General features: G+C 45.0%; 7 protein-coding genes across 15 annotated transcripts in view; 1 reads left to right on the plus strand and 6 right to left on the minus strand.

Moving 5' to 3' along the window:
- Positions 1 to 57: 57 nt before the first annotated feature.
- Positions 58 to 3,478, minus strand: LOC138127189 (NCK-interacting protein with SH3 domain). The gene is made up of 7 exons (XM_069043074.1): positions 3,305 to 3,478; positions 2,309 to 3,234; positions 2,058 to 2,260; positions 837 to 940; positions 569 to 790; positions 343 to 515; positions 58 to 293 (listed from the first exon to the last, which is right to left on the minus strand). Exons 1-7 carry the CDS (start codon positions 3,327 to 3,329, stop codon positions 105 to 107), a joined length of 1,842 nt encoding a protein of 613 aa, XP_068899175.1. The 5' UTR covers positions 3,330 to 3,478; the 3' UTR covers positions 58 to 104.
- Positions 3,479 to 3,589: 111 nt separating this feature from the next.
- The window catches only part of Orc5 (origin recognition complex subunit 5), a 57,482-nt gene continuing 38,650 nt past the window's right edge, over positions 3,590 to 22,421 (plus strand). The window contains exons 1-2 of one of the 2 annotated variants that reach the window (XM_069043089.1): positions 3,590 to 3,725; positions 17,990 to 18,042. The gene's annotated coding sequence lies outside the window, so the exon portion shown is untranslated. The remainder of the gene's footprint in view (positions 3,726 to 17,989; positions 18,043 to 22,421) is intronic. The other variant, XM_069043090.1, reaches the window with a different exon arrangement.
- LOC138127194 (annexin B9-like) lies at positions 3,984 to 6,786 on the minus strand. The gene is made up of 4 exons (XM_069043088.1): positions 5,914 to 6,786; positions 5,071 to 5,818; positions 4,287 to 5,011; positions 3,984 to 4,237 (listed from the first exon to the last, which is right to left on the minus strand). The coding sequence occupies exons 2-4, from the start codon at positions 5,687 to 5,689 to the stop codon at positions 4,184 to 4,186; spliced, it is 1,398 nt and encodes a 465-aa protein (XP_068899189.1). The 5' UTR covers positions 5,690 to 5,818; positions 5,914 to 6,786; the 3' UTR covers positions 3,984 to 4,183.
- On the minus strand, positions 6,931 to 10,358 carry LOC138127188 (annexin A6-like). Its single transcript, XM_069043073.1, has 5 exons — positions 10,052 to 10,358; positions 9,371 to 9,426; positions 8,569 to 9,316; positions 7,224 to 8,515; positions 6,931 to 7,175 (listed from the first exon to the last, which is right to left on the minus strand). The coding sequence occupies exons 2-5, from the start codon at positions 9,392 to 9,394 to the stop codon at positions 7,119 to 7,121; spliced, it is 2,121 nt and encodes a 706-aa protein (XP_068899174.1). The 5' UTR covers positions 9,395 to 9,426; positions 10,052 to 10,358; the 3' UTR covers positions 6,931 to 7,118.
- Positions 10,323 to 21,243, minus strand: LOC138126612 (annexin A7-like). Its single transcript, XM_069042407.1, has 11 exons — positions 21,047 to 21,243; positions 20,853 to 20,891; positions 20,025 to 20,582; positions 19,591 to 19,972; positions 19,032 to 19,540; positions 18,923 to 18,975; positions 11,714 to 11,801; positions 11,481 to 11,543; positions 11,036 to 11,426; positions 10,479 to 10,987; positions 10,323 to 10,424 (listed from the first exon to the last, which is right to left on the minus strand). Exons 2-11 carry the CDS (start codon positions 20,883 to 20,885, stop codon positions 10,368 to 10,370), a joined length of 2,643 nt encoding a protein of 880 aa, XP_068898508.1. The 5' UTR covers positions 20,886 to 20,891; positions 21,047 to 21,243; the 3' UTR covers positions 10,323 to 10,367.
- LOC138127192 (annexin B9-like) lies at positions 12,236 to 14,593 on the minus strand. Of its 3 annotated transcripts, XM_069043083.1 has the most exons (6): positions 14,476 to 14,593; positions 14,241 to 14,276; positions 13,444 to 13,950; positions 13,012 to 13,393; positions 12,452 to 12,960; positions 12,236 to 12,401 (listed from the first exon to the last, which is right to left on the minus strand). In XM_069043083.1, exons 2-6 carry the CDS (start codon positions 14,268 to 14,270, stop codon positions 12,345 to 12,347), a joined length of 1,485 nt encoding a protein of 494 aa, XP_068899184.1. In that variant the 5' UTR covers positions 14,271 to 14,276; positions 14,476 to 14,593; the 3' UTR covers positions 12,236 to 12,344. The 3 variants fall into 3 exon arrangements, with proteins under 3 accessions (XP_068899184.1, XP_068899185.1, XP_068899186.1); XM_069043084.1 differs by lacking the exon at positions 13,444 to 13,950 and having other exon boundaries at positions 14,476 to 14,591; XM_069043085.1 differs by lacking the exons at positions 13,444 to 13,950; positions 14,241 to 14,276 and having other exon boundaries at positions 14,476 to 14,496.
- Positions 15,679 to 18,571, minus strand: LOC138127191 (annexin B9-like). 6 transcript variants are annotated; one of them, XM_069043077.1, is made up of 6 exons: positions 18,452 to 18,571; positions 17,798 to 17,833; positions 17,025 to 17,543; positions 16,593 to 16,974; positions 16,031 to 16,539; positions 15,679 to 15,980 (listed from the first exon to the last, which is right to left on the minus strand). In XM_069043077.1, exons 2-6 carry the CDS (start codon positions 17,825 to 17,827, stop codon positions 15,924 to 15,926), a joined length of 1,497 nt encoding a protein of 498 aa, XP_068899178.1. In that variant the 5' UTR covers positions 17,828 to 17,833; positions 18,452 to 18,571; the 3' UTR covers positions 15,679 to 15,923. The 6 variants fall into 6 exon arrangements, with proteins under 6 accessions (XP_068899178.1, XP_068899179.1, XP_068899177.1 ...); XM_069043078.1 differs by lacking the exon at positions 18,452 to 18,571 and adding an exon at positions 18,181 to 18,357; XM_069043076.1 differs by lacking the exon at positions 18,452 to 18,571 and adding an exon at positions 18,057 to 18,187.

Below are 22,421 nucleotides of genomic sequence, written 5' to 3' on the forward strand. Positions count from 1 at the left end.
ACTAGTTGAGGTAGGATATCACATACAATTCTCGAACACGGGAACGAAATCAGAATCTAATACATCAATAAAATTTAATAATAATAAAAAAAAATATCACAAAATTATTTGAAGAAGTGTGGGAACTCGTGCGAGATCTCCCGGACTAGTTTTTGGTCGTATTTGCTGAGCTCGCTCTCTTCGCAGAAGATCCTGGTGAAGCTCTTGAGGATGTCGTCGATGCGGTGGCGGTGCTCGTCGTAATTCGTGTTGCGCATCACCCTCCTGCACAACTCAATGTACTGCTGCCTCCTCTGCAACAAACAATACAGCGCCAGCTCGTGGCTGCCGAGGCCTAGGTACCTTGTCGCCGGGGGAGAGATCCGCGATATTCCTGACCACGATGTCGATCAGCACCTTGACGTCGTTGGTGTAGAAGAGATCCGCGGTGGTCTTGCGGCTCAGCAAATCCACGAAGAGCTTGAGGAGCGCGTGCGGGGGCTCCGGCTCGTGCTCGAAGATCCTGACGGGATCGTCTGCAAGCCCATCGTGGTGGTTTCTCTCCGCACCTCGACGCGACGATACTCACGCTCGCGGTTCAGCAGCAGGAGGATCTTCTCGGTGAAGGTCTTGGCGACGTCCCGCTCCTCCAGCGCGTTCAACACCGGGTTGTCCGAGCTGTCCTGGAACTGCAGGTTGAAGGAGATGATGCAGTTGAGGAACAGGTCGGGGATCTGCTCGTCGATGTCGGTGTCGGGGGGGTACTCGACGTTGTTGAGGAGGAATGACAAGAAGTTGCCCCCGAGGAGCTCTGCAAGTTCGCGATTAGATTGGATCGGCGCGGGTCGGAGGGTTACCGTGGTGGGTGATGGGCATGGGCTCCCCCATCGAGAATATCATCGTGAGCAGGATCGAGGAGTAGTTTAGTTTGGGAATGTTGCGGGCGTTGGCCATCATGTCCCTGAAACCAAGCCGCAGTGGTAGCCATTCCGCAAACAACAGGAAAACGAGGTATTTCAAGGTTTGGCAAGGCCCCACGACAGGTTCCTCCGATTTATAATAACGCGCGGCGCCGTTGCATTCTTGCGACAAACGCAATGTTTAATCTCTTGTTGTTTACACTTGAAATCATCGCCAACTGGTAAATTTGAGCGTAAATCTTGCGAAGAGTTGATCAAAACATGTTTATTGTGCGCGCAGCGCCCACGCGTACAATTTCGGGAACCATTTGTTCTCGCGGACATTGTTGCGATGGGCTGGGACACCCGCGGCGATATTTTCGTACACAATATGGGCGCTGTGCCCCATTTTTATTATCATAATCCACAAATATAAATTACGATTTTTTGTAGCGGCACGTTGTGTAGATATTTCGTTGTTTCCGCTCTAGTGCAATACCGTAACGAGTGCTCGGATGCGGTTCAAATGTCGCTCGCATTTTTTAGCTTCAGTCTAGATTTCTCCAAGCGGCACAGCATGAAAAAATCTCGCTCGTCAGCTGTTGTGGTACGGAATTACATATATGTATTTTCACAAAATGACAGTTTTGTTTTATTTATAAGATGTGAATTAAAAACTATAGACCGTCACTATGGAAACCATTTTTCTATTTGTTTTACAAAATCAAAATGGCGGTTTCATAAGAATTTTTTGAAGCGAAATATTACATATTCAACGAGAAAAAACTACGGCGTATTTACATCACGCTTTTCAGCTTTTATTTACCGAATTATGTATAATTTTTTAAATTACAAAAAACCAATACATGTACAGCTGAGCGTCAGTTGAAAATGTTCTACTGTTACATTGAAACAGACATTTCATATTCCGCTCTAGTGTGATACCGTGATCATACTCAGCTGACAGATCGCTAATTTTTCTGTGTCATTCTAAACTCCGCTCTTGATTTTTGTAGCGGCACGGTACGCGCCACATACGTGTCTTGAAATAACCGTTAATTTTGTGCAGTGCCGCTTATCAGTAACCGCGGTACGAACTAACGATATCTCTAATTGAAAAGTTTGTGTTGTAATTTTGTAATCCCGTCAAGTCATCGCGTCTGGCAAGCAAATCTTAACCTGGCAAGCTCCCCCGGCAGGATCGAGTTCAACATGATGCTGACAACCGTCTTGTCCAGGCTGCAGAGGACCCCAAAAGTCTGCAGGAGCAACTGCCTGATGGACCACCTGATCTCCATCTGGTAGAACTGAATCAAGGTCACGATGCAGTGGTACTGATCTGAGGAGATGACGTGTCTGGAGATGCTCGCGTCCGCGTTCGACTGAAACCGACAAATCAGAATGGAGTGGAGCGGCGAGCGGCGACGAACCAGGATCGAGATGAGCTCCAGTAGGTACTCCTTGATGACGTCCTCGTCCTCGTGGAGCATCCAGCTGCGCTGCTGCGAGTCCTCTTTGCACGAGGTCAGCTCGGTGAAGATGATCTTGAGGCGGCTGGCGTCGTGGGTTTGGTCGATCTGGACGTCGTCGACGACCAGCGAGGTTTGTACTTGGGAGAGGATGGTGCTCAGGTAGGGGAACACCGAGGCGGGGAGGAGCTCGTGGAGGCCTTGCACCACGGTGACGACCGCCACGCGGGACATCTCGTGCGACAGTTGGGTGTTGATCCGGACGCTCTCCACCAGCTCGTAGACGGACTGGTGGGTGATGGCGGGGGACGAGGCGTCGGATTTCTTCCGGTCGTTGTACACCTCGGAGCTCACCTCCTCGTGGATGTTTTCGATGGACTTCCGCACGCGCTCTTTGCTCGCTTTCTGGACGGGCCTGATCGGCTCCTCCATCACGTCGTTTTTTAGTTCGGTGAGCAGCGACGAGTGGGAGCTCGACGACGACTTCACGCTCTGAAAGTGCCCATCCGAGTTTTTGTACGGTAACGGCTTGGCGTCATCGCCGTCGGCCCCGATCCTGTGCAACTCAGGCAGCTGCTCGATCTGCCGCTTCACGTCTTTCAGCCGTCCGACCACCTCCTGGCGGTCGCCCATGTTCTCCGGCCGCGCCTTCAAGTTGTCCAGACAAGTGTCGAGGAACTGCAGGTAGAAAGAGGGGTTCACGGTGACGGTCTCCACGTAATTCGACGGGATGAAGCCCATCTCTCCGGCTTCGTTGATCACTTCCCACCAGTTCTTGTGCTTGGTGTTGGTCTGGTGCAGGATGAAGTACTCGTTAGTGCGGAAACTGAGCGTCTTCGCGTACGTCGCTTTGAAATCGTACAGACTGTGCAGCATGTCCAGGGTTCCTGGATTGGCAAACGATTCTTTTGTGGACTCACCGTACATCACCAAAAGCCGAATTTTCACGGGACTCACCTGTTAAAACCATATTCTGTGACATTTCGAATTACGTAAATGCGGTCAGAGTGAAAGTAATAAACTCGGTATAATTATTTGACAAATAAATGTGTCACGCCTCTTTTTTGTTTATGTTGTTGATCGTGTCTGTGTCGAGACCTGAGCGCAGGACGCGATTTGTCACATTCAAAACTTGATCACCCAATTAAGACCTCAACAAAAACGAAACTTCACCCAAAAGAAACCCATTCCCACTGTAAAAGCAACAAACTAACAATCAATTCCACAACTCCTTTCACTGAATTATTCTCCCTATTTTGATTTACACCTGGTGACAGCGCTCGACGGGTGGCAGCACTGCAGTACCTAAATCGTCCGAATTTGATTGTGAAGTGCTGTTTCAGTTTAACTCGCAATAACTGCATCGACACCGCTTCAGGTGAGTAAAATTTACTCCAGATAACACAATTTAGTCGTTAACTTGTCCCACCTTTGAATTCTTTCGTGAGGGAAATGTTCGACGCAAATTGTACCGGCGCACTTTTTTAGGTTAGGAACTGTCTGTAAATCGTTTTTTTGTCGCAAACGAGCAGCGAAAGTCACTTAAACAGGTCTCTTCTAGTTGAAATATCGTAAACAATTTGAAATTTACGGCCTTTTCGCCTATTATTGATGAGCTTATACGACGATACCTGTATTTCAAAGTTCAAATTATTGCTTTTAATTTTTTGAATCACTACATGCATTATCTCAATCAATTTACAATGTTTGGTGAGTTACAATTATACTTGATAAGAAATAAAATACAAATCGATAGTTTTAAAAAGCCACATTAACGTAGATCTACATGATATGCAACTGCTGCCAAGTGGACTTGTAAAGTTCATCAAGTACCCATTATTCTTTAATTAAAGCCAAGAGACCCTCTTGCAGAGATCCTGTAGTATTATCCTGCAACAATTACAAAAATCGTAAATGAAGAGACATCCGCGTTGCCTACCTTAATAGCGTCAGCCAAAGAACCATACTTGGTATCATACTCCTTCTTGATGTCGTCCAAGTCTATTTCACACCTTGTCACCACGATTCTGATTACGTCGCGGATACTGGTCCTGAACCTGGTCTTGATGGTTGATTTCATATCCTTTATGATGCGGTACAACTGTTTGGCGAAGAATTTCGGTTTTTTCTGTACCGATTCAACGATAGCCAAGAGTGCATTTTTCATATCGCCGGAAAACTCCTCCTCGATGGCTGCCTCAATCGTGTATTTTTCGTATCCCGAGTTGTACTCCTCGGAGACACTCTTCAAACGGCACACTGTCCTGATGACGTCCTTCACCCGTTGATTTTTGGTCTGCGACTTGCGATTCTCGTGGACAACCAAGTCCTCATATTCATTGTTGTTCGGATCCTCCTTCTTGGAACGTCTGGACACCTCGATGTACTCCTCGAATATCAAACGGAGCTGGATATGGCTCCGTTGGCACATGATCTGGCAGAAAATGGACTCGTCGGTGCCCCAACGCTTCACTCCACCATCGTAAAGCGCTTGGGCATCAATATTCGCCTGCTCCACCATAGCTTTTCGGTCCTCGGCTTTTAGATTTTCGATGTCGAGGTACGGACACTCGTCACGCTCGCTGCTCGAAAGGGACTCCAGAAGACGGCCGAAGTTCCCGCTGGTGTCGCCCTTTATGTCGTCGATCAATTCCCGGTTGTATTCTATCATAAAAAAAAGAAACAGTAACAATTCTATCGGCAAAACTCCACAACCAACTTACTTTTGACGTAGTGCTTTTTGATAAACCGGAGCTGGTCGTTGTTCACCGTGCAGAGAATTTCCAGTACGGCGTCTTCGTTGGTGCCAAGGCCCTTGAATGCGCGGTGCAATTCTTTGGCGTAGAAGGTCGGAAGTGGGGTCAATATTGCCACGATCAAATGTTTAAAATCGCCTTTCAGCTTCTTTTTCACCAATTCGATTAAATTGATTCTACCAGACTTCGTCACATCCGATCTGTCGTTGTAAGACTGCTCTACGTCCTGTCTGAATTTTAAACGTGCCATTTTGGAGCGCTTTGTTAAGAGGTCGATGATATTGTGGTGGTCGCCTTCCGACAGCGCCTTTTTGAACTTTTTTATGTCGTCCAGCTGCTGTTGCTTGGATTTGGGTTTCTCCACCCGTGCCTGCTCTATCTTGGGCTCGGGGTCGTTCGACAATCTTACCTCTGCCTTGGGTTCTGCTTCGTTCAACAACATCGACTCTGTCTTAGCTTCGGGTTCCTTCGACAATCTCAGCTCTACCTTGAGTTTTGGTTCGTTCAACAATGCCTGCTCTGTCCTGGGATTGGGTTCCTTCAACAATCTTAGCTCTACCATGGGTTCTGGTTCGTTCCACAACATCGACACCGTCTTGGGTCGGGTTCCTCCAACGATCTCTACTTTTTCTCAAGTGCGCGTCGTCGTCCAAATATTTTCTTAATCATAAGAAGAACGACCCTCCGTATGCTTCCAAATCTTTTTGTTGAGTCCCTTGACAATATTGTTCATTTTTAACCGCCAATTATTTGAATATTCGACAGTGAATTGTTACTTTTGGGATTTAATCATGTTAGTAGAGATCTTACCTTGATGTTTCTTTTATTGGAGGAATCAACGTCTCGCTGTGAAGAACTCAATTTTCTAAGGGTTATCACAAACTAAATACTGCCTTAGAATTACGGCTGCTATCTCTTTGATAAAAAATATTGTAAATAGAGAAACGAAATTCAAGGTAACGGTTGTAGGCTTACAAGGTTAGGGGCATATAGATTTTAGCAGAATTTGGGTGACAGATAAGAGAGGTCAATGTTATTTAATCATATGTGCCGAGACCCTGGACGGCGCGGTTTAGCTCTTGGGGGTAGAGCTGCGGGAGGAGGGGTAGGAGGGCTTCGATCAAATGGCGAAAGTCTCCACACAGATGTTTTTTGAGTTGTTCGAGGAGATCGTCGGTGAAGAGTTTTTCGAATTTTGGGATTTGATCTCCAAACGTTGGCTGTTGCAACGGTTTGTCAGCACTTGGATGATGGTTTCTTTGCCAGTTCGTGAACTTTTCGTAGCTTTCTTCAGCCTGGGCGCGTCCTCGATGGACAATAAAAATTTCGTGGGGAACACTGCAAAAAATATTTTTGTCACGGGGAAAACAATTGTTTCGCGGAAGAACGCTCCTTTAGTGTGAAGGGACTTGCTGTTTTGTCCATGATGCACCCATAAGTGTCGCCCAACGGTTCCCGTAATTTACAAATTAACTGATCAATGTTGAAATTTGGAAAATTGAGTTTCTGCATCGATTCCACAAACTGAAGTATGCAAAAGTGAAATTTTGAAGCAAGTCTCAAGAAGTTCCTTGGTTTTCATTGTTGTTCTCCATTGTTATATTTGAATTTGGGTTGCGAAAAAATAAGATAGATGTGCTTACCTTGACAATTTTTTATAGAGAAGACTCAAAAAAGTCAACAAGAAAATGTGTACTACAGTCACTCTTAGTCACTTAAGCAGGTCTCTTTTGGTGAAAATATTGTAAACAATTTGAAAAGAAGGTCCTTTGGGTCTATTATTGATGCTCTACTAAAGTCTTAAGCTTCGAAGCATATACGACAATATCCCAAAGTTCAAACGGTTTTAATTCTTTTAATCGCATTATGAGTATCACTTAATTTACAAATTTCAGTTACCAGTTATCACTTGATTGGAAATAATTAAAAATACAAATCGATAGTTTTCAAAAGCAAAATTAACATAGATCTACACGTGCCGCATATGCTACTGCTGCCAAGTGGACTTGTACCCATTATTTTTTGTTAATCAAAGCCAAAAGACAATCTCGCAGAGGTCCTGCAGTAGTATCCTGCAACAATGACAAAAATCGTAAACGAAGAGACACCCGCCTGCCTACCTCAATATCCTTAGCCAAAGATGAATCATACTCGGCGAAATACTCCTTCTTGATGTCGGCCATGTCTCTTTCACACCTCGTCACCACGATTCTGATTACGTCGCGGATACTGGTCCTGAACCTGGTCTTGATGGTTGATTTCATTTCCTTCATGATGTTGTGCAACTGTTTGGCGAAAAATTTCGGTTTGTTCTGCACCGATTCGACGATAGCCAGGAGCGCATTTTTCATATCGCCCGAAAACTCGTTCTCGATGGCCGCCTCGATCGTGTGTTTGTGGTCCTCCTCGAGGACACTCTTCGAATGGCTTGCGAAGATCTTCCAGACCCCTTGGCTTTTGGTGTGCGACCTGCGATTCTTCTCGTGGATATTTATCTTGTCGCTCGAAAATAGCTCCTCGATGGCCTTCTCGATCTCTGTGATTTCGTCCAACCAGCGATACTTTCTGAGAGCGTTCGTCACATCGTTCAAAAAATTCCAATTGATGACCTCGATCATCTGATATCTGAAGCAGTTGTGACCATCCTCGAATGCATTGTTTTGATCTTCTATCTTTTGGATTTTTACCAATTCGTTATACTTCTTGATGACATTTTCATCACCCGGAATCATTTCTTTGATGACTGCCTCGCCCCCCTGACTGCGATACTTCTCGAAGGCTTTGTCCCTAGCATTCAAAAACCCGCGATACTCCTTGAGGACATTTTCCAAATCATTCGAAAACTTTCTCTTGATAACCTCCTCGATTCTGCGATTTTTACGATGCTCCTCCAAGACATTTTTCTTATCACCCAAAAACACATTTTCGATGGCTTCCTCCACTTCTTGCGTTTTTACCAACTCCTCATACTTGTTTTTCTCTTCATCTGAAAACACCTTTTCGATCAGTTCCTGGACATCTTGATTGCGTTGATAATTCGCGAGGAATCTGTCCCTGGCGTTTGTAAACTCCGTCTCGATGGCCGCCTCGATTTTGTGTTGATGCATTTCTATATTTCTGGACACCTTAATGTACTCCTCGAATATCAAACGGAGGTGGACGTGGCTCCGTTGGCACAAGATCTGGCAGAAAACGGACTCGTCGGTGCCCCAACGCTTCACTCCAGCTTCGTAAAGCGCTTGGGCGTCGCTCTTCACCTGTTTCACCATAGCTTCTCGGTCCTCGGCTTTTAGTTTTTCGATGTCCAGGTGGGGACACTCGTCCCGTTCGCCTTTCGAAAGGCACTCCAAAAGACGGCCGAAGCTCCCGCTGGTGTCGCCCTTTATGTCGTCGACCAGTTCCCGCTTGTACACTATTTAAAAAAAAAAAACCAATTCTATGGGTAAAACTTCACAAGCTGCTTACTTTTGACGAAGTGCTTTTTGATAACCTGGAGCTGGTCGTTGTTCACCGTGCAGAGAATTTCCAGCACGGCGTCTTCTGTGGTGCCAAGGCCCTTGAATGCGCGGCGCAGTTCTTCGGCGTAGAAGGTCGCAAGTGGGGTCAATATTGCCACGATCAAATGTTGAAAATCGCCTTTCAATTTCTTTTTCACCTTTTTGATCAAAATGCTCTTGGCGGACTTTGTCACATACGATCCGTCGTTGTCGCAAGATTCCGCGGAATCTGCGCTCTTTCGCATCGATTTATTGATCGAATCCGTCGCGTAAGAGTGCTCCACGTACTTTTTGAATTTTAAACGTTCCATCCCGGAGCGCTTTGTTAAAAGGTTGATGATATTTTGGTGGTCACGGTCCTCCAGTGCCTTTTTGAAATTTTCTATGTCCTCCGCCTGCTCTTGCTTGAATTCGGGTTTCTCCAAACATTCCTGCTCTGTCGTGGGTTCGGGTTCCTTCGTCAACCTTAGCTCTACCTTGGGTTTTGATTCGTTCAACAATGCCTGCTCAGCCTTGGGTTCGGGTTCCTTCGTCAATCTTAGCTCTACCTTGGGTTTTGATTCGTTCAACAATGCGTGCTCTGTCGTGGGATTGGGTTCCTTCGACAATGTCAGTTCTTCCTTGGGTTCTGCTGTGTTCAACAATATCGACTCTGTCTTGGGTTCGGGTTCCTCCGACGATCGCCACTTTTTCTCAAGTGCGAGTCGTTGTCGCAACTGCCAAATATTTTTTTAATCATAAGAGGAACGACCCTCCGTCTGGGTACAAACCTTTTCCTCGAGTTCTTTGTCCATATTGTTCACTTTTAACTGCCAATTCGACAGATCTGCTCGGTAGCATGCGAAAAACAATTATACAGGGTGATTTATAATATGTGTAAAAACTTTGACATCGTGTTCGGGAAGTCATTTTAAGAAAAAAATGTTATATGAATATAGGTCCTGTTTTGTTTATTTATAGAACTACATCAGATTTAAATTTTATTGAAATAATTATGAAAGTACAACTTTAAAATCTAATGGCCATGGAAATTAACAACATAATTTGTAAAACAATTATAACTATAGTTGATAGTTTTTTTATTTCATAATCATTTATTTTTCTACTTATCTATTTTTTAAAGTTGTGCTTTAATAAATTAGTAATTATTTCAATAAAATTTAAATCTGATCTATAGTATATTTTTTCCTAGTAGGCGGTTGCGCGCGCCATTTACAGAATCCTGCAACGAAAGGCGACCTCCCTATTGGTTACTTTATTCCACTAACCAATAAGGACGTCGCATTTCGTTGCAGGATTTCGTAAATGGCGCGCGCAACCGCGTACCAGGAAAAAATATGCCGAACACGATTTCAAAGTTTTTTACACCTATTATAAATCACCCCGTATATTTGAATATTCGACAGTGATTTGTTACTTTTGGGATTTAATCTTGTTAATAAAAGTCTTACCTTGATGTTTCTTTTATTGGGAGAAATCAATGTCTAACTATTTTCTAAAGGTTCTAACAAACTGAATATTATGTTAGGATTACGGCTGATATCTCTTCGATAAAAAATAGGGAAGGGAAATAAATAAAATTCAAGGTAACGAACATATAAGTTTAGGAACATAAAAATTTTGGCAGACTTTGGGTGCGGACTTTGTGTACAGATAAGACAGGTAAATATAGTTTAAACATATTTATATTTTAACATATACATACATATTTTATTATGTAGATTAGTTCCTATTGCGAGAAAATAAAAAGTATTCTTCAGAAATAAATTACGCTTCTCCGATTAATGCCAAAAGACACTTCCTGTAGTCCCCCGAAGTGTCATCCTAGACAAATAAAAATCAACTTTAAAGGAAACTGTTTTTTTCTGCACCTACTACCTTGATGGCGTTGGCCAAAGTCTTGGAATAGTTGGCTTCGTACTCCCACTTGATTTCGGCCATGTCAATTTCGCACCTCGTCACCACGATCCTGATCAATGTGCGGTCGTCAGTCCCCATCCCTTTCATGCTCTTATACAGCCTCTTGGCGAAGAACGCCGCCTTGTTCTTCACCGATTCGACGATCGCCAGGAGTCCGTCCTCGATATCTCCACAAAACTCCCCCTTGATCGCCTTTTCCATGGAGTGACCCGTCAGCTTCTCGTACTCGTCGAAGATCAACGCGAGCTGACCGCGACTGCGTCGAACCAAGATCTGGTTAAAGAACGACGCATCTGTGCCCCAACGCTTCTCTCCGGCCTCGTAGAGAGCTTGGGCGTCGGATTGGGCCTCTTCGACGTCGACTGTGGCGTACTCGTCGCGCGTACAGCTCACCAACAGCTCCAGCAGACTTTTGAAGTTGCCGCTGGTGTCGTCTTTGATGTCGTCGACGAGCTGCTTGTGGTACACTGCGGAGATAAGTTAAGCGAGGGTGCGGGAGAACCGGAGGGACTTACGCTTGTGGTAGGCGTGTTTGGCCGCTCGGATTTCGGAGTTGGAGAGCGTGCAGAGGATCTCGATGAGGACTTTTTCGTCGGTGCCGAGACCCTTGATGGCGCGGTTTAGCTCTTGGGCGTAGAGCTGCGGGAGGGGGGTTAGGAGGGCTTCGATCAAATTGCGAAAGTCTCCGCTCAGATGTTTTTTGAGTTGTTCGAGGAGGTCGTCGGTGAAGAGTTTTTCGAATTGGGATTTGATCTCCAAACGTTGGCTGTTGGAACGGTTTGTCAGCACTTGGATGATGGTTTCTTTGTCAGTTCCTGAACCATTCGTAGCTTTCTTCAGCCTGTGCGCGTCCTCGGTGGACAGGAAAAATTTTGTGGGGAACACTGTAGGGTCATTTGGACAACTCTGCGAAAAATGTTTTAGTCACGGGGAAAACAATTGTTTCGCCGAATAACACACCTTCAGTGTGAAGGGATTTGCTGTTCTGTCCATGATGCACCGACAAGTGTTGTCCAACGGTTCCTGCAATTTACGAATTCATTGATCAATTTTGAAATTTGGAAAATTGAGTTTCTGCATCGATTCCACAAACTGTGAAGTTTGCAAGAGTGAAATTTCAAAGCAAGCCTCAAGAAGTTCCTTGATTTTGATTGGTGTTCTCCATTGCTATATTTGAAGATAGATGTGCTTACCTTGATAATGTTTTCTAGAGAACACACGAAAAAGTGTTCTACAATCACACTTCCTACACTGCTTACTGACCGAGTTGACTTTGTAACACTTTATATATACTTAATCTTTTTATCTTTCTAATATGAATAGCGGATATGTAGAAAATGATTCAATGGAATAGGTGTGAAAGTGAGTAACGGTAATAAAATAATTTGTTTGAAAAATAACAGTTTCCAAGATTGCTGAGTCGAAAGATAACAGTGTGGAGGCGTAAGATTTTGGAATTGGGACTCGCGTCAATGGTGAAGGGTGTTAAGCTGTGTTGATTACGTGGAATCGCTCCAAAACAGCTATAGGATTCACCTAGATATTTTTTCTTTGTTAGAGGGAGTTCGTGAAAGGTTGGGTAATCCCGTCAGTCTTATCTTGAAGGATGTTTGAACTGTATTTAAAAATCAATAAAATTTTCGCCAGATTACGAGAATGATTATGACTCAGAAACACAGACGGTCTAGGAATGGACACGAGTAAAACTCCAGAAAAATTCTTCACAGTTTTATTAACACATAGAAACTGGATACAAGCTTTAAGATGTTGGATTTTAACGAGCGCTGGAAGAAGACGATGAGATATTAAGACCTCTAGATGAAACTACGCCTCTCCAATGAGAGCCAAAAGGCACTTCCTGTAGTCGCCGGAGCAGTCACCCTGAAAGAAGAGTGAGTTGCAAGAGGTGGACACCGCGTCGCTCAACTCACCTTGATAGCATCGGCCAAAGACTCTTTATGGTTGGCTTTGTACTCCTTCTTGATGTCTCCCATGTCGATCTCGCACCTCGTCACCACGAGTCTGATCAAGTCGCGATCGTGCGTTCCCAAACCCTTCATGCTCTTGTGCAGTCTCTTGGCGAAGAACGCGTGTTTGTTCTTGATGGAATGCACAACAGACAAGAGTCCCTCTTGGATGTTACCCGAAAACTCGCTCTTGATCGCCTTTTCGAGATCGTGGCCGCTGATACGTTTGTACTCTTGAAAGACCAGTCCAAGTTGGGCGTAGTTGCGCTGGCAGAGGATCACGTTGAAGACGGACTCGTCGGTGCCCCAGATTTTCTCTCCGGCGTTGTAGAGAGCTTGGGCGTCAGCTGCCGCTTTCTGCTGATCCGTAACCATGGTTTCGTCGCGTCCCGCGCAGCAAAGCGCCACCATCAAGCGTTTGAAGTGGCCGCTGGTGTCGCCTTTCAGGTCGCTTTCAAGGTTTCGGTGGTACGCTACGAGTTGTGGAATAGATTTGGGTCAGTTTTGGCACTGTCGAGACTTACTCTTCTGGTACGCTTCTTTGATGGTGCGGATTTCCGCGTTCGTCAAGGTGCACATCACCTCGATGAGAACGTCTTCGTCGGTGCCCAGACCGCTGATGGCATCGTGCAATTCTTTGGCGTAGAACTGGGGTAGCGGCGTCATAAGCGCCACGATCGTGTTCTCGAAGTTTCCGCTCAGCTCGCTCTTCAGCTCTTTGATCAGGTCCTTGCCGTAGTGGGTCTTGAATTGAACGGCGATCTCCAAACGTTGGGCGTTCGAACGTTTGGTGAGGACGTTGATGATGGTCTTCTCGTCGGTTCCGAAGCCTTTCATGGCCTTCCTCAAGGCTTCCGCGTCTTGACCCGGGTTGAACGCTTGCACCGGTACCACAGTCGGACAGCTCTGCAATCAACGATTCATTCACTTTATCCCGAAGGAGAGAGGTACAACACCTTGACTCCTTTGGAGTGTCCACCACTGTTAGAATGAGGGTAAGGTTGACCGTGAGTCGTTTGCTGTCCAGGATAAGACGAAGATGATTGGTGGTATGGTGACGACGACAGGGGGGCGTGACTGATGGAGGAAGGTGGTTGCGTCGAGGGGTAGGGCGTTTGAGATGGGAGGTAGGCCGGTTGGGATGGGGGGTAGGCCGGTTGTGATGGCGGGTAGGCCGGTTGAGATGAAGGATAGGGCGGTTGCGATGGAGGATGGGCCGGTTGCGATGGGGGGTAGCCCTGTTGTGCTGAGGGGTAGGGCAAACTTGACATGTATGATCCTCCTCTCGCGGACGAGGGGTAGCCCATCCCGGCATAGGGTTGAGGCAACTGCATGGCGACATTGAAGCCCAAATTGGGCGTGAAGACGCTACCGTGGATGGGGTAAGGCGTCGGATTCGTAGGGTAAGGTGCTCCACTGTGGGGGGGACAAGACTGGTGCGGAGTAGAACCAGAGTTGGTACCCTAACAAAACACAGGTTTCCGCTTGTGATAAATTATCGAATGTTATTTGTCTGGCGCAATTTGGTTGCTCGTTTTCATTAAAAAAATTGTGAAACAGTTCTCGTTAAAATAATTATTGCACAGTTTTTGAACAGGTGTTGTATTATTACGTTAAACAACGCACTCCAATGTTATACCTACCTATAATTTGTATTTTTTAACTTATCTGTAAAACCACTTGAGCGATGCGCGTTTGTTACGTGTTATCGGTAGTAAAATATTTTTGAAGATTTGTAAATAGGATAACATACCTGAGGGTAAGGATAGCCAGATTGACTCATATTGATCTAAAAAGAGACAAAATTATTGGACGACAAACAAATTTGTAGTAACGTGTTGAGATGTTTGATCAAATTAAATATAATTAGACGATGTTGCTGGAACCGAAGATATTTTTGTTTGGTTTGACAAAAGAAATTCTTATTTACAGTCGCAAAAGTGGATCTCGATTTTTATTTCGAAATTGACGAAAGTGAGTAATCTTACCTCTGCACTAGTTTTTGTTAGCGTTAGACCAAAATAAATAAGTTTACGTTAAATATCAACAGTTAGACTAGTACTGAGAGATAAAAGCGGTCTCATAACCTCTTAAAATTGTAAGCGCAATCGATAACGAATCGATGATTCAGGATTCAGACGATATTGTGTTCGCTAAAATTTGCGCGAGGTCCAGCCAGATTTTCATTGCAACATTTTTTTATCACAAGAGGTAAAGCAAGATCCTTAAAAAATAAATAAAGCATCAGCCATAACAGCTGTTACAATTTTGTTTCCGATGCGTACAAATCTATTTCTGGAAATGCTGAGTCGTTTTGTTCAGTCACTCTGTATATGATGCTTTGACGTTTATTTCGAAAAAATCCCCCGATCAGATATAATCAACAAACGTCACTGTACCGGGTGTAACATGTAAACATTTTTTTATACATCATTTTTTCCGCAAATTCTTCAAAAGAGAGTTAAAATTAAATATTATTTGAACCCTAAAATTCATACCCCCTCATCTGTTTACACATGCATTGATAACAAAGCACGGAAATAGTTATTTGTACAACTAGTTATGAAAGTCATACTTTTTTAACCAATTTGCAGATTGATTAACGAGGGCGTAGCAAATAAGTGAAAAAAAGAGACTTTCATAACATGTTGTACACACTATTTTTTTGCATATCGAAAAAAGTTGAGTAATTTGGTTTAAAAGGATTTATGAAAAATTACAAAAAAAAAAAAAAATAGGTATGCTTTGACAATCATCTCCAAGGAGATGGAATAAAATGATGCAAAAACGTACTACTTTCACTACGATTTTTCGTGTAAAAAGGTGCTACTTTCATTACGAATTTGCGTGTAAAAAAGTCCCACTTTCATTACGATAAAATATGCAAAAAAAAAAATAAATTATTCGATTAAAATCTCGAATGAAAATCAGTGAAAACTGTTGGTATTAGTACGGTCGTTTTTTTTCACAAAAATTGTTGTTTTTATCACACAAAAAATTTTTCACTCACTCTTTCGTTTCAACTGATGAGCGAAGTGTCGAATTAGGGTTTAGAAAAATGTTAACAAAAATATTCATTAAAAAAATGAATATGTAAGAAATGTTTATTTTAAAATTTGATTAAAATTTTGATCATGTATTTGTTTTATTTTGCGTCAATTCAGGCTAAAGGGAAAGACAAAACGACGGAATTATTTGAAAAAAATTTATTTGCACTTGATGGTTTGTACACTTGATAGATGTCAAGCACCGCTAGAATGCGTCATCCAATAAGTGACATCGTCATGACACAAAATAGTACGTCTATATGCGTCAGTAATTCAGTAAATTGTAACAAAGAATATTTCGTAGAAAGAGGTCAACAGTATTAAAAATCTATTACATAAATACACTTGATAAGATTGTTAAATATTTTACATTTGACACAAGTCACAAGTTACGATTCGCCGATCAGGGCCAGAAGACATTTCTTGTAGTCGCCGGAGCAGTCACCCTGAAAGAAGAGTGAGTTGCAAGAGGTGGACACCGCATCGCTCAACTCACCTTGATAGCATCGGCCAAAGACTCTTTGTGGTTGGCTTTGTACTCCTTCTTGATCTCGCCCATGTCGATCTCGCACCTCGTCACCACTAGTCTGATCAAGTCGCGATCGTTCGTTCCCAAACCCTTCATGCTCTTGTACAGTCTCTTGGCGAAGAACGCTTGTTTATTCTTGATGGCCCGCACAACGGACAAGAGTCCCTCTTGGATGTCGCCCGAAAACTCGCTCTTGATTGCCTTTTCGAGGTCGTGGCCGGTGATACGTTGGTACTCTTGAAAGACAAGTCCAAGTTGGGCGTAGTTGCGCTGGCAGAGGACCATGTTGAAGACGGACTCATCGGTGCCCCAGATTTTCTCTCCGGCGTTGTAGAGGGCTTGGGCGTCAGCTGCCGCTTTCTGCTGATCCGTGACCATGCTTTCGTCGCGTCCCGCGCTGCACAGCGCCACCATCAAGCGTTTGAAGTGGCCGCTGGTGTCGCCTTTCAGGTCGCTTTCAAGGTTTCGGTGGTACGCTACGAGTTGTGAAATAGATTTTTGGGTCAGTTTTGGCGGTGTCGAGTCTTACTCTTCTCGTACGCTTCTCTGATGATGTAGATTTCCGCGTTCGTCAAGGTGCACATCACCTCGATGAGGACGTCTTCGTCGGTGCCCAGACCGCTGATGGCATCGTGCAACTCTTTGGCGTAGAACTGGGGTAGCGGCGTCATCAACGCCACGATCGTGTTCTCGAAGTTTCCGCTCAGCTCGCTCTTCAGCTCTTTGATCAGGTCCTTGCCATAGAGGGTCTTGAATTGAACGGCGATCTCCAAACGTTGGGCGTTCGAACGTTTGGTGAGGACGTTGATGATGGTCTTCTCGTCGGTTCCGAAGCCTTTCATGGCCTTCCTCAAGACTTCCGCATCTTGGCGTGGGTTGAACCCTTGCACCGGTACCACAGTCGGGGAGCTCTGCAATCAGCGATTCATTCAGCCAATCCCAGAGGAGAGAGGTACAGTACCTTGACTCCTCTGGGGTGTCCACCACCGGGTCCGTAAGAATGAGGGTAGGGTTGACCATGAGACGATTGCTGACCAGGATAAGACGAAGACGATTGACGGTAGGGGGACGACGATGGAGGGGCGTGACTGAAGGAGGAAGGTCGTTGCGTCGAGGGGTAGGATGATCGAGACGAAGAGTAAAGCGACTGAGATGAGGAGTAAGCTGGTTGCGATGGGGGGTAAGCTGGTTGCGATGGAAGGTAGCCCGGTTGTGATGGAGGGTAGGCGGGTTGCGATGGGGGGTAAGCCGGTTTCGCTGAGGGGTAGGGCGAACTTGACATGTACGATCCTCCGCTTGTGGACGAGGGGTAGCCCACTCCGGCATAGGGTTGGGGCATGTACATGGGAGAGCCGACATTGAAACCCAAACTGGGTGCGAAGACGCCACCTTGCGGGGGGTAGGGCGCGGGATTGGGAGGGTAAGGTGCTCCAGTGTTGGGGGGACGAGACTGGTATGGAGCAGAGCGAGAGTTGGGACCCTAACAAAACACAGGTTTTCGGTTGTGACAAGCTCTCGAATGTTATTTGTTTCGTTTGGCGCCATCCGATGACCCGTTTTCATTAAAAAAAATTGTGAAACAGTTCTCGTTAAAATAATTGTTCCACAATATTCGAACGCACTCCGCTTTTTATATAATGTGTACTTTTTAACTTATCTGTAAAGCTATTTAAGCTTTTGTACGTGTTATCGGTAGCAAAATATTTTTCTAGATTAGTAAATAGGGTAACATACCTGAGGGTAAGGATAGCCAGATTGATTCATATTGATCTAAAAGGAGACAAAATTATTGCACGACAAACAAATTTGTAGTAACGTATTGAGATGTTTGCCCAAATTAAATATTATTAGATGAGATTTTGTGTCTTGTACACTCGAACCCAAGATATTTTTGTTTGATCTGACACAAGAAATTCTTATTTACAGGTGTTCCACAAGTCGCAGAGTGGATGCCGATTTTTGTTCCGAAATTCACAAAAGTGAGTAATCTTACCTCTGCACTAGTTTTCGTTATTACTTGATTAAATAACACAAAAAAAAATAAGTTTACGTTAAGCGTCGACAGTTGGACTGCTACTGAGAGATAAGATCGGTCTTATAACCTTGTTTTTACGTACTTAAAATTGTAAACGCAATCGATGACTAATTGATTATTCAGACGGTATTGTGGTCGCGAAAGTTGCGCAAGGTCCAGCCAGATTTGTCATTGGAATAATTTTTTACCACCAGACGTAAAAAAAATCCTTAACATACGTAAACAAAGCATCAGCCATAAACAGCTGTTACAATTTTGTTTCCGATGCGTACAAATCTATTTCTGGAGATGTTGAGTCACTTTTTTCAGTCACGCTGTATATGATGTTGACGTTTATCTCCCACAAAACTTACGATCAGATATAATCAACAAACATCACTTCGTGAACTGTCACACTATTTGACAGAAAACAACGCAGGATTTCGCGATGCCAGGATGCCACGCCCGCTTTGTTTATAATTTTAATCACGTGTTTGTGGAAAAGAGACGCCATCTGCTGGAATCGGCGTGACGTGTCACAGTCGAATTAATTTTGGTCGATTGATTTGTTTTGCGTCAATTCAAGCGATTAGGAATGACAAAGCGACGGAATGAGTTGAAAACATTTTATTTGCACTTGATGGTTTGTACACTTGGCACCGCTAAAATGTGTCATCCAATTAGTACATCTATATACGTCAATAATTCAATAAACTGTTTCAAAGAATAGAGATATTTGATCTCGTAGAAACAGGACAACAGTATTAAAAATCTAGTAGATAAATACACTTCGAGCATGTGTTCACAAGATTGTTAAATATTTGAAATTTGACACGACAAGTTACGATTCGCCGATCAGAGCCAGAAGACATTTCTTGTAGTCTCCGGAACAATCACCCTGCAACAAAAACAAGTGCATTGGACTATAACGTCAGCTCGACGGAAATTGCTTACCTTGATGGCGTCCGCCAGAGACTCTCCATATTTGGCAGCGTACTCTCTCTTGATGTCCCCCATGTCGATCTCGCTCCTCGTCACCACCAGTCTGATCAAGTCGCGGTCGTTGGTCCCCATCCCCTTCATGCTCTTGTTCAGGCGCTTGGCGAAGAACGCCGACTGGTTCTTGATGGAGCGCACCACCGCCAACAGCCCTTCCTCGATGTCCCCCGAGAACTCGCTCTTGATCGCCTTTTCGATGTCGTGTCCGGTGAGGCGCTGGTACTCTTCGAAGATCATGCGCAACTGGGCGTGGTTCCTCTGGCAGAGGATCATGTTGAATGTCGACTCGTCTGTGCCGAATTGGAGTTCTCCGGCTCTGAGGAGCGCCTGGGCGTCGGCGGTGGCCGCCTGGGGGTTGGTCATCATGGACTCGTCGCGCCCCGCGCTGCACAGCGACACCATCAAGCGCTTGAAGTGGCCGCCGGTGTCGCCTCTCAGGTCGTTCTCTAGGTTCTGGTAGTACGCTGGAAGAAAACGTTCAGTACCGAGTCATGTAACGCTGGCGCGTTTATACTCTTATGGTAGGCCTGTGCAATCGTGCGGATCTCGGCGTTGCTCAGCGTGCACATCACCTCGATGAGGACGTCTTCGTCGGTGCCCAGACCGCTGATGGCGTCGTGCATCTCCCTCGCGTAGAACTGGGGAAGTGGAGTCATCATCGCCACGACGAGGTTCTCGAAGTTTCCGGTCAGTTCGCTCTTCAGGTCTTTGATCAGATCCTTGCCGTACAGGGTCTTGAATTGGACTTCGATCTCGAGTCTTTGGGCGTTGGTACGTCTGGCCAGCACGTTGATGATCGCCTTTTCGTCAGTACCGAATCCTTTCATCGCTTTGCGAAGTACTTCGGCGTCATCGCGCGGGTTGAACGGATGGGCAGGTACCACTGTTGGCGACCTCTGCAATTCGGAAATCAATACGAGGGGTTAATTGAGTACTTCGACTCTCTACCTTGGGTGCTGCGTGTTGTCCGTAGTTAGGGGAGGGTGAATAGTTAGGTGAGGCGTGTCCACGGGTATAACTACTCTGTTGTCCTTGGTACGGTGCCGACTGGGGGTAGGAGGGAGTACCGGACGGGTAGGGGGAACCGCTGGGAGGGCGGGAACCACCGGAAGGATAGGGGGAGCCGCCGGAAGGATAGGGGGAGCCGCCGGAGGCACCACCGGGAGGATAGGGAGAACCGCCGGAGGCACCACCGGGAGGATAGGGAGATCCGCCGGAGGCATGAGAGGAACCACCGGCAGGATAAGGGGAACCTCCAGATGGATAGGGGGAGCCCCCCGCCGGATAGGGCGAACCCCCGGAAGGATAAGGGGCGCCGCCGCCCGCTTGCGGGTACCCCGCGAACGGCTGCGGCATGTACATCGGCGAGCCATAATTGTAGCCCACGCTGGGGGGGAAAACGCCGCCCTGCTGGGCGTAAGGAGCGGAACTCTGGGGATAGGGCGCTCCGGAGTTGGGTGGACGCGACGGGTCCGGATGTTGCGGATATGGAGAAGAGTTCGAACCCTAGCAAAAATCAATAGTCACGTCGATGTTTTTTCGTCAGTTTTGGCGTCAAGCAGGCGGTGAAAGTGATTTTTTTACAACAGCAACACTGACGTCACATTGTTAACGTTAGTAATGTTACTTGGACAACATCTGAGGGATTTTAAAGCGTCGGGGTGGGGTCGAGGGGTTGATGACCCACTTATGAAAAACTTCCACCGACTGTTACACTAATGCAGGTCGTTTATCAGCAAGCCCCGATTTACCACAACCGAGCCGCAATTAACATACCTGTTGATAAGGAGGGTAACCTGGGTAGCTCATGTTGACCTGAAACCAGACGAAACAATTACTGTATTATTGAAACCGATCGTGGCGACTGCCTGTTTTCTCTACCGGTATCTTTGCTCTTATTTAACTCGTCGAATTAACCTATCAGTCGGTGCCACGTCCGCAGAATTAGGGCCAACTTACACAATCCCTACCTTTATAATGTGTTCTTGTTGATGTTTTTAATCACTGAGTAACAAGAATTTCCCACTGGATGGTGACTAACGGGCGCTTCTTCGACGACCGCTTACGTCAAACTGCTCGTTGAGTTGACAGTGGTAAACAAGGTCATTCGATCACGTGATTAAGCCCAGCGAAAGTTTTGTCATCCAGGCGCGATGGGTAATTGTTCTTGTTTTTCTCGTTTCGTATCTATGGATCGCGTTACCTTGAAAAACGTACGAGGTCACTTCTGTCAAAATAAGGATTCTCGCATTGTTACGCAACAATTTATTGTCATCGATCGCTACTAAATCTGTAAAATTGATAACCCATGATGATGATGGCACTTTCTGTATTTCTTTTTCCGAGCGGTGGAAAGCGCGGCGCCAGGGGCACGAGAGTGCACTCGACACTTGCATTTTTCCGTTGCAAGGAGGAAGAAAAAAGTATGCAAGACCGCTTGCAGGGAGCAGTCCTTATCTAATTAATTTTTTAAATGGAGCTCACCTAGTTCGCACGCAATCGATGACACCGGCGATAAGAAGGTTTTGTTGTTTCCTATCGACGAGTGACTGTCGATAACAAGAAATTGCAACTGGAGTGTTTTAAAGGAAATCTCGTGTAGGCGCACTTGTCTTATCGTCCGGAAGTATTTGAGTGTTTTTTAGCGGCCAATGAAATATTAACGAGAACTGGACGAACAAACGTCTAATTTATCGTTGAGACACGTCCCCAGAAAGCAATTATGCAAATATCGTGGCCGTACAAATGGGTGCGCGTTTTTTACCCTCGGTTAATTTTATTTTTTTGTTGTTTGGTGCAACGGCAGCGTAAAAAATTGAATAGGAAAATTCGCGATTAGATTATTGCGAAAATAACACAACAATTTAAAGTTTCACCTCCTGTTGTTACGAAAATAAAATAATCGGAACGGCGGTGACGCTGTTTTCGCATTTTATGTCCTCATTAAATGATTTTTTTTAATGTTTGCCAAGTTTAACAATGATTTGAAACAGTGATTCGTTGTATTTTCTATTGTCGAGGAAATATTAATCATAATCAGTTGACGTTGCTGGAATGAATCGCGAACAAAAAAATTAAAAGTTAATGTAGCATAAATGAAAAAAATGTAATCCAAATGTGAAGGATTTTTAGGTGGCATCAACGCAGAAAACTTCCAGAGTTCATTACTGTACAGTTAATTTCAAAATTATAGAGTACACCTAATTTTCTACAGTGTAAAATGCACTTACATTTTTTGTCAATGATCAATGTCAATTTTGACAAACAAAATATCTAATCTAACGGAAAACGCGAAAGTGCTCATTCTTTCCAAATTAGAAGAAAGGTGGTCGATCCGGAGGGTAG

The sequence above is a fragment of the Tenebrio molitor genome, chromosome 3 (assembly GCF_963966145.1).
Source record: "Tenebrio molitor chromosome 3, icTenMoli1.1, whole genome shotgun sequence".
NCBI lineage: Eukaryota > Metazoa > Arthropoda > Insecta > Coleoptera > Tenebrionidae > Tenebrio > Tenebrio molitor.